At 48.9% G+C, this 10,464-nt stretch overlaps 1 protein-coding gene across 2 annotated transcripts; it reads right to left on the bottom strand.

Moving 5' to 3' along the window:
• Positions 1-279: 279 nt before the first annotated feature.
• Positions 280-10,200, bottom strand: LOC123017356 (glucose-6-phosphate exchanger SLC37A2-like). 2 transcript variants are annotated; one of them, XR_006413589.1, is made up of 6 exons: positions 9,930-10,200; positions 7,950-8,028; positions 7,398-7,495; positions 5,847-5,911; positions 2,276-2,402; positions 280-545 (listed from the first exon to the last, which is right to left on the bottom strand). XR_006413589.1 is itself a non-coding variant. In XM_044418639.1 (5 exons), exons 1-5 carry the CDS (start codon positions 9,999-10,001, stop codon positions 643-645), a joined length of 330 nt encoding a protein of 109 aa, XP_044274574.1. In that variant the 5' UTR covers positions 10,002-10,195; the 3' UTR covers positions 280-642. The 2 variants fall into 2 exon arrangements, 1 of the variants encoding a protein (XP_044274574.1); XM_044418639.1 differs by lacking the exon at positions 2,276-2,402 and having other exon boundaries at positions 280-658; positions 9,930-10,195.
• Between the last annotated feature and the right edge of the window lie 264 nt (positions 10,201-10,464).

The following is a 10,464-nucleotide window of genomic DNA, read 5'->3' as shown; positions in this document are numbered from 1 at the left end:
TCCCCTTTACCACACCCTCAAGAACAGTCCAAATATTTAGGCACCTGTTTTGATCCGTCTCAGTTTTCCTCTCCATTGGGAGGTTTTCGGGAATGCTAATAGGCCTTAACTACCCATGCAAAATCACATCTCCCCAGTGTCAAAGTGTTCCCCCAGACACAAAAACATGGAACTGTCCACAATGTGTACTCCCACTCTCATGGATGCAGTGATGAGATGACCATGAAAGCACACATGTTCGGTTCTCTTTTGCCTGGCAGACAGAAAAGAAACACCCACTGGTTTTGCACCAGTTTTAATAATAAAAAGGGCAGTAACAAAAGGGATGCAACTGGCTACTGATATGGAGCAGAGGCCTCAGGACTTGATATGGATCTCTGATAAGCCATTTCCTTTGCTGTTGACTTTGCTGCATCATTTTACCCTGCTCCCCTCCGATGGACATTTAAAAACAAACAAACAGACAGACAAATAGTTGGCGATTGCCTTGGCTGGTGGTTTGGAAGAGAGTTCAGCTTGCTTTTCGACATCATTAATTCCTCCCACTGTGAACTGGCCGAGGTGAGGGGGGCAAGCAGCCAGTCCTCTCTGCAACACTCTTCTCTGTTCCCTGGATGGGCTCCTCTGGTCATGCTGATCATATTAAAATTCTTTAAAGCTGGAAGAGCCAAGGAGAGGCATTAGCAAGGCCCACAGCTTACAACCATATGCAGATGTCTTTGCAAGGGCCATGTGTAAACATATTGGCCTCAGGGTTTAAGATGGGATTTACATGGAACTAAGATTATTCAAATACTTCCCAGCTGGGATGGTTGCTGCTACTTGCTTGGTGAGTTTGGATGAGAATTTGAATAAACCGCGGCTCTCTGAAGGACTGTCTACACCCATATATACCTACCGCCCCCTTTGATCAACTCAGGAGGCCCTTCTGTGAGAGCCACCCCTCAGGGAGACGAGAGGGGTGGCAACCAGGTGAAGGGCCTTTTCTGCTGCTGCTCCCCATCTCTGGAACTCCCTCCCTAGGGAAATTCGCCTGGCGCCATCTCTATTTTCCTTTTGGCGCCAGGCAGACATATCCTTTTAGGAAATTTTTTAATGTTTAGCCTGTATGCTGTGGCCCTTTTTAACTGTTTTTACAGGTGTTTGATTCACTATGTTTTCATTGGTTTTTAATGTGTTTTTACTCTGTTAGTATGTTTTGCATTGTAAGCCACCTAGAAAGGCCTTGGCAATTACAGGCGGCCTATAAATATATGTAAATAAATAAATAAAATTTATTTATCTTTGGCCTATTTCACAAGCAGTTTTAAGGAAATGCTATGGATTTGTCAAATTTGTCAGTAAGTTGTTATTTTGTTTTGCATTATACAAGTCGAATGCCAGCTGCTGTGTGCATTTTTAAAAATATAAACAAATAGCTAAATTATAATGAGTGGCGTTATAAATGCAATAGGAATGTCCATATTAATACAACAAACTCTTTCTCCAAATTAAGATTTCTATGTAGTCAAAATGGCCGTATCCATGCTCAGGAGGAAAGAGTTGGAAGTATGGGGAAACCCTACACTTCACAGAAATACCAACCAACCAACTCTGAGGAAAAGCCCTAAGTGGGGTAAGGACTTGTGCTGCATCAGATGAATGAGAACTGAGCACATCTGCAGCAACAGAATGCTGGCTGATGGTTGGAAAGGGGAAAAATCAGAAAAGGGGAATGGAATGGAATGGAATGGAATGGAATGGAATGGAATGGAATGGAATGGAAAGGAGTATTTTGGAAATGCTACATGTCTGGCTGATGGGAACCCTGTAGATAAGAGCTGCACACTGTGATGCTTTGTTTATAATAGAAGATGGAAATGATGCCAGCACGATGACCTGGGGAGAAAGGTGTGCCTGGAATGAGAAGACGTAGACTCAGATCTCTGCTTAGATGTGAAAGGCAGCTGGAGATATGAACCTGCTTCTCTGGCACTGTGCCCTGGGGATCCTGACCCACGTTGCCCTAGGTTCTCCCACAAATTCCAGGATTAACATTCAAACAGGTGGCAAGGAAATCAGCCAAATATCGGACGCAGAGCTTCCTTTCAGCTGACCAGTGAAATACCAACTCACAGCAAGAGAGGAGGGCAAGCACCCCGGAAATTCAGCCATTGCAAAGTGTTCCCTTGAACCTCCTAAAGCTCCCGAGAACATAAACCTCCACCACAGAGGTTCAAGCACAGTCTACCACTTATTCCAACAGAGGTTGCAGGAGACCAGAATAATTACAGCTTTGACCATTAGTACCAAAGACACCAGGAAGCAGAGCACTCAAGTGACACCAGGGGCTCGTGACGGATATGCAGACTTACCATAACTGAGGGCCCCAGAGCAGGCCTACTCAAAAAGTGGTATCTGACCTGCAAATAGAACCATCATATAGTGGAACTGGGGTTATTGGGATGGATGGGGGAGTGGGGGGAAAGAGCACCTTTCACTGTTCCACACAACTCCGCAAGTTAAAACAGTGGTTTTCAAGGCTTAGCTCAGCCTTCTGCTCTCCAGTTGTCTTCAACTACATCACCCAGCATTCCTGACCAGTGGCTATGTCTGGCTGGGGTGGATGACCACTGATGTCCCAGAATTCTGGAGGCACTAATTTGGGGATGGCTGGTCTAGCTAGATGTTAACTCACAGCTTCCCAATATATCTCTCCACCTCCCATAACGAACTTGCCTGCTTCCCAAGGTCACTGGAACGCTGATCCTGATTGCTGTGGCTAGGAAGGTGGCCACAAGACAGAGCCATGGTGGTGGCTCCATGATTCTGGAATGCTTTAAGCTGGAATTGGGACTGTTGGGTGGTGCCATCCCAACTGAACAGAAACATGGCTTGTTCCCAGGCTAAGGTAAAAACTGGAGCTAACAGGAAAAAATGGAACCAGTAGTGCATTCACTCCCTCTAAGAGTAAACCTAGCCGGTCAGGGCCAACAAACACAAGCCGAATCAAGGCCACTGAAAATGAAGAAGGCGGAATCAGCACGCTCAGGATAAGCCTGTGGTGTGTAGAAGCATAAAGTACGTAAGGGGAGAAGGAACTGAGGAGCACCTTGGTAAGCATGTCATGAGCGGAGCCGGCTGGAGCCGGGGGTCAGACTCGATGGCCCGGGAGACCCCTTTTGACTCACTCTGTTTCTACGTTTCCTTTGCCCCATACCAACCCCCCCAGCCAAGTGAGAACTAGCTGTGTGGGGCAACTATAGAATCTTGAGTGTCAGATGGACGAGACAACTGAGCGTGGGGTGGGGTGGGGTGGGGTGGGGTAGGATGGCTGGCTTGAACCACGAACACAAGCAGTCCTGCTAATGGGCAACATTTTGTGGCAGTTTCCACTTGCACGACTTAAACAGGTTGCTTGAGATCTCTGGCCGGGGATATTGAACATTCTATCATATGTAGGGCTGATGCAGTGCTTCCCAAGGAGAAATGAACCAGATCTCATCCATTGGGAAAGTCTGGTCAGTTCTTAGCTGCTCTCAAACTTCTAACCCCAGAGGGAGATCATGCCAGTTCTGATATCTCTCTTAAGTGATGCCCATGCTCGGCAGTTTTTGCAAACCACTGGTTTAAATTACATCCATTCATGTTTCTCAGGAACACACACACACACAAATCAAAACTTTCTGTGGGTGATTTGTTATCCCACAAAGCACGATCACTTATGTAGCAGGACTAACATGCAAAGAAAGATTGTGAAGATGATAACAATTGATTCCACTGCAGCATTGATTGTTTCCCAAAATATGATTGTCATGAAATTTCTTCATCTGGAAATTTATTTTGATTAGGAAATCATAAGGTATTTATTAAAGTGTGTTACTATAGGAATGGGGCAGGCATCTAGGAGGGCTAAGATAAAACCATGACTTTTTGAGGAAAACACTACAGAAAGTGTTGAGTCTTAGCAAGTTAGCAAGTCAGCTAGATCTTTGCGGATTTCAACATCTGGCTTGAAAAACACACATTCAGCGCAAGAATGCAACTGAAAACATGCCCACCTCAGCAGCTATAGCTATCCTTTCAGTGCCTTTGGTCTTCTTTTGTCAGGAAGTTGCTTCATATTAGATATGAAGCTGGCTTATATGCTTTCAGCCTTCTCCAATCTGGTGCTTTCCAGATTTCCAGATCAACTCCCATCATCCCCAGTCAGCATAGCCAATGGTCTGGGATTCTCGGGGCTTTTATGTCCCCTCTCTCTCTCCTTTCTCTGAAAGCAACCATCTTTCATCAAAAGTGCATGTTACAGTGCTATGTTTTGGTTCTTCCGCACAGCTTCTCCTGATGGATGCTTTCTTCACAGATGCCATGTGGGGAAAAGGCAAATCAGGAGCAGGGGAGGAAATCACACATGGAAATGTGCACACTTTTTCTTTCTACTAAATGCGAGGACAGAAGCAGTGCTCATACTCACACAGCAAACTATTTCGTATCCAACACTATTGGGTTAGTTAATGTTGCACAAGAGCTATGAAGGCACACGGAGAAGGATGCTGTTAGTGCTGGTTTAGAAGACACCACAGGCTTTGCAGCGGGGGAGAGGAATGGGGATCAGGGCCTCCTATATCAAGGCCTGAGTGCCATTTGGCTCTTGGTGTGCTGACTTCTAGGTCGTTCCATTAGGCATGACAGGAGAAGGAAAGATGCCTTTTCACGTGGGGGCTGGAGATACTGTGTGAGAATCTAGACAATCATGTCTTGGCTTAATAAGCCAAGATATAAGCCCACCTCTTGCCCATGCATGGGGAAAGGGGTACAAATGAACGAGGAACTTGTTAACTTTTCCTCTGAACTGAGAAACTGCATTTGACTGCTTTGGAATAAGCCAGGATGTTGAGCCAACTTCAAACCAAAGTTTAACAACTTGACTTGTCCTGAAGCTTTTTGTCGTATTTCCCCCAGTTTATACGAAGCAGGGAAGTACAATCAATGGAAGAGTTCCTGACTTGTTTTCTCTCTTGTGCAAAGGGTGCGGGGGGGAGGCATACAGTACATCTGCAGTACATCTCAAGGTAACTACCACATCTCAGTGTAACTACCACAGTGAGAAGGGTGATTTTCTGTAGAATGTCAGTGGCAAATAGCCACTTTTCCACATTGCATTAGTTACACTGCAGAAACATTGGTCAATGGTAGCCAAGTGCCAGTAGCACTAGCGAGAACGCTGGGTTGGAACTTACCCAATATGTTTAAAGTAGTAGCCCAAGCTATAATTACTCAAGAGTAAGTCCTATTAAACACAGTAGGATTACCTTCCCAGTAAACATACACAGGATTGTGCTGGAAGCATTGTTGCAGATGGGACAAAACAACCAGAAAAAATCTGGCAATAGTTTCAGTCCAGTGTGACTGAATACTTGGTGCATGTGACTGATCGTTAACCAAGTCTTATGGAAACCCAATCTGGCATGGTGCATCTTGGATTTCCTGACCAAGTTCTAGGGACATACTTAACATATGGAATAGATCCAAGGGTGTGTCACCTCATTCCACTGTGGTAGATATTTGTAGTATCATTCTGGAGAGAGATGCTACCATCTTGTTTTTCTTTATGCACACTCAGTGACCATACTGGTCAAGGATGAGGTGCGTTGTAATTGAACAGATGTTGAGGGTAGAGAAAGACTGCAACAAGGTTATCAAACACATCCAGCAAAATTCAGAAAGGTATGGCAGGGAGATTTGACTAGGATCTGTGGACAGTCAGACACCTCAGACTGAAACTCTAGGGTATTTGGGGCTGAAAGTTTTCAAGATGCAGGTTACAAGTGGCTTCCAGAAGAGCCTTTGAGTTCTACCAAACCTACCCTCTTTTTCTTGTATAGCAGCCACACCAGCCTCGCACTTCTTTGAATACCACTCGTGAAAGCAGCTGAAAAGAGAGGACATTCAAAATCAGGGTTGGTAGTAGGTTTTGTGGGCATGCCCAAGAGGATAGTCCTTCTACTCCAAGGTGAGTTCCAGGTGGCTTCAAGCATGCACGCCTGAGTTAAAGGCAAATTCCCACAGCACATGTCCAGGAAAGGACCCCCCAGAAGATCTCCGAGGGAGTCTCCTCCTCCTCCTCCCTCAGAGCGGTGCTCCAATTAGCCCAGCACTGCCACGCCTGACTGCGGCAACTCTCCAGGGCCTCTCTTCCCTACTCTTTCTACCTGAGATCATGAAGACGGCGACCACTGGATCTGCACCTTTTGCATGTGAAGGGCCTGTTCAACCAGTGAACTACTGGCTTTCCCTAACTCACCTCAAGGCTGGTGCAGAGTCCAGTTTTCTGAAGAATCTGCCGTGGGTCTAGATCTTAAGGCTCAGCATTACCCCAAAGAGGACACAAAGCCCAGGGAAGCATTTGCTCCCCAAAGGACTCTCAGGAAGCCATCAACTTCAGCCTCCAGCAATTACTCTCCTGACGTCTTCCAGGTCCTTCAGGAGCTTACGGCTGCCAAAATACTCTTGGGTCTTTAAAGTCAATACCCGCAGGAAGGTGAAACTTCAGAGAGACCTCCACTGAGTGGATTAACTCTTTCATTGCTGCTGGAGCAACAGCTCCTTTCACGAGGAACCGTCCCAGCCTAGCAACTACTACAGGGTGCGCTCTGAGCTGCTGTCAAGACCCGAGGCAGCTTCAGGGCTCCCTCTGCTGGTCAAGGGCCAGTGGAGCAGCTCTGGTGGTGGCAGGATTGTGACCTCGGTCCACTGCAGCTGCCAGGGCTCTTGTGAGTTCCACCTGGGGAGCCCTGGGGAAGAGCTATACAGGAACCAGCTCTTCCCCTCAGAAGCTGCCTTGGCAACAAAGGTCTTCTGTGGTTGGTGAAGCCCTTCCTGGTCTGTTAGACCGGGAACTCTGCTCCAGTGCCCCACCTGCACCTCTTCTCTCCCCGACTAGTCTGCCTTCCTCAGTTCTCTGGTCCTCGGCTTGCTTTGGACTACGCTACCCATCTCTATGGACTTGCCTGGTACATTGACCTCCAGCTTGACCTTGGACTGTGTACTGGACTTGCTCTTGCCACGCCCCATCTGCCTGGGTCCTGGGGCCTTTGCCCTGTTGGTCAGCCGCCCTCGCCCCGGTCACTGACAGCTGCTAGCAATCTCTGCCTTGCTGTGCTCTTGTTCACTGGGCATTAATGCTGTCCGACTGTGAGTCTTGCCTTCCCAGGAGTGCTCAGCTGGCTGGCCTCTCCTCACAAGGTTCCACCCAGGCCAGAACAGGAAATACCATCCAAATAACTGGGCTGGATCAGCCTCTTCATCTGGAGAATTAAAGGTCTGTGCACGCATGGGCAGTAAAGTGGCTAAACCTCCAAAGACCCCACACAAGGGCTGGGTAATTTGAGGCAGAATGCTCTACAGAAGGGACTCACTAGGCAAGCCAGGACGTCTGCTGCTATCAGCATGTAGAAGACATTGTCCCAGCCTGTGCTGGAGATCACGCCGGCAAGCAGGGGTTCGAGAGCAGCTCCTGCAAAGCAAAAGGAACAACACAGAGGCTCAGCGGCGAGCGAGCGGTCGAGCTCATACTGCTTTGCAGGACACCCACCTGGGTGGAGCGGGGAATCCATGCTCGCTCACTGTGCTTGAGGAGCATTGTGTGTGGAGGCTAACAAATGTGCTCACAGATGGGAACAGAAGAGTGCCGTGCCAGATCAGGCAGGAAGTCCATCTAGCCTCAAGTTCTGCACCAAGCAGTGCATGCCCTCATGCCCTGGGGAAGGTTGCGCATGGCGCACGATGGACGGCATGTGCATGTGTGTGCACTTCTATGCATGCACGTGTGCACATCTGCAGGACTGTTCAATATGGGATTAGTGTCTTCCATTTGTAGAACCCTAACCTGAACAGAATATTAGTAGTTGAGGTTAAAGTGCTGACCCAGGAATGCTGGGATCCCTGTCCTGAGCTTTCTGGCCACTCACCTACAGAGCCGGTCCCATCGATGATGGCTGTAACAGTGGAGAGAGCCTTTGCATTTCTCTGGAGACTTTCATGAGTGCCCTGAGGTGGAGGAAAAAGCCAACACACAACCATCAGTTCAGAGGGAATAGGATCTGTAGCAAACACAGAGAATTATGCTCTCATATCGTTTGTCAGTGCTAGCAGACCTGCAGAAGTTCTCATTTGGTTTTTACCCTATTGCCTCTTACTAGGTTTCTCCCTGTTGGAAAGTGTTCATGGCCTGTAGGTTTCAACCCATAAGACCTGGCCCGAGACTGAAGCCATGATCCAGATGTTCAGATCAGAATCTCAGCAGAGACATGAGAGTGAAGACGAGTAGGAAGCAAGGCCTGGCTGGCAGCTGTGGATGAAGGAGCTTCACTGGCCTTGCTGAAGCAGACCAAAGGCCCATCTAGCCTGGCATTCTCTTCGAGGCAGGTGTCAGTTCTGCCTTTGGTCCCCTCTTGTTTTAAGGGGATGGTGATGCCTGAGGCCAGTCTGTAGTGTTGTCCTCCTGATCTGGAGGAGCAAAATCCAGCCTGTTTTAGTATGAAGCTCTCACTGCCATTAGCTAAGCACTAGGAGAGCTATCTCAACCGTTCAGAATGGGGTGTGGAAAACTGCACAACAGCTGGGGAGCCACAATCATGAATGGTGGTTGGGAAAGAGGGAGGGGCCTGGTAGACAGGCAGGGCCCTCTGAGGAACTTGAGAGGATCAGCTCGGGCCCTGGGCTGCATGCTCCCCAAAGAGCGCATTTCTCTTAGAAACGTCCAAAGGCAGAAACTTTTCACTTCTACTGTAGCATTCTGAGCTGGGTCCAGATTTAAGCCAGATCAATTTCAGTGCACTTCTTTGCTTCTGCTTCCTCCTGGAAATGCTACAGAAGGAATCCTGCTGGATAGAGCTAGATGGGTGTGTGGAGAAAAGGGTTAGGGTTAGGGTTAGGGTTAGGGTTAGGGTTAGGTCCTGAATTCCAGGCAGCGCGTCCCCTCCCCTGCGGCAGGCTGCTCACAGTTCCACTCTGTCCACCAACAGTGGCCAAAAGAGGACTGGCCTAAGACCCCGAAATGGTGACCTGCAGATATTTTGGATCGTAACTCCCAACATTCCCACCCCTCGGCCATGCTGGCTGGGGCAAATGGGAGTCAAAGTCCAAAACATCTGGAAGAGATAATTCTACAACTGCAAGCCCTTCCCAGGATGCCTAGTGGATGTGTGTGACTGCCTTTCTGCCAGATTACGTGAAAATCCTTCCAAGTTTTATCAGCTGCGTGATGCTCTCAGCCAAGGCTCTGGCCGCCTCCTGAGGTTCACTCAGCCAAGGTGTCATGTTTACATGCTGTGGAAAGAATGTGCTAGCCGGGCTCGGAGACGCAGAATGCTGTACAGCGTGGGACCATGTTTTCAGAATTATCTTGAGCCCAGAAAGGACAAATGAAAAGGATCAGGCTGAAGGGGCTTCATTTGTGAATACAAAACCGGGGGGGGGGGTAACCTGCAGGGGGTGCCCCTCAGGGGAGGTACGGAATCCGTCAGCAAAGTGCCAAGTCGGGGCAACAGTACATATCACACTGAACAAGTTCTGTCTCCATCTGCACTCGATTCAGCCCTGGTGTCTCCAGATGTTCACCACGGCTGTGTCAGGATGAAAGGAGCTGCACTCTGGGGGACACCAGGTGGGGAAAGGCTGCTACACGTGCAGGGGATGGGGTGGGAGACGTGTCTTCCTCCACAGGGGTTGGTTGAAGCCCCACTGGTGAGGGCGTTTAAGGCTAGGCTGGACATGCACATGATGGGCATGGCATGAGTGGAGCCGGCTGGAGCCGGGGGTCAGACTAGATGGCCCGGGAGACCCTTCTGACTCGCCCTGTTTCTACGTTTCCCCAGCATGACTGGAACACACATTGCACACACAACACACACAACTGGAATCCGTAGAAGAAAGATCCACATTCTTACCAAGTCAGCTGATACAGCTGTCGTGATGAGAGCATAAGGGCCATTCACCAGGCCGCCACATATGATGAGCATGGCTTCAAAGGCAAGAGAAGAATATGCGTGATGCAACTTCACCACTCCAGCTTTTAGCTAGACATGCTGCTGCTCTAGTCCAATAGCTGTGGTGGCTTCTAGGGTAGAAGTACTGGCAAAACAATTTCCTTGCTCCTCAGATCTAGGGATGGCTCCACTTACCCACAAATATAGGGATAACACGTTGCCTCCATCTATCCAACCATCCAACCGTCCATTTCATTTCTATACCACCTGCAGCCAAAGCTCTCTGGGCAGTTGACGATGACAGAGTATAAAAACCAAGCTGGAGGCTGAGGGCAGCCTGAATGGGGGGCTGGCTGGGGAGGACGGCTGGAGCCGGTGCCGTGCACAGGCGTGTGGCAGGGGAGCTTGTGTGGGCCGGGCTGTGTCACCCCACAGACTGCCTCTCTCCAGAAGGATGTAGCAGAGGTGGGGCCGGCGCTGGACTCGGGGCCGGGCC

The sequence above is a fragment of the Varanus komodoensis genome, unplaced genomic scaffold (assembly GCF_004798865.1).
Source record: "Varanus komodoensis strain SLA01 unplaced genomic scaffold, ASM479886v1 scaffold917, whole genome shotgun sequence".
Lineage (NCBI taxonomy): Eukaryota > Metazoa > Chordata > Lepidosauria > Squamata > Varanidae > Varanus > Varanus komodoensis.
This window is presented reverse-complemented; position numbering and strand designations above follow the sequence as displayed.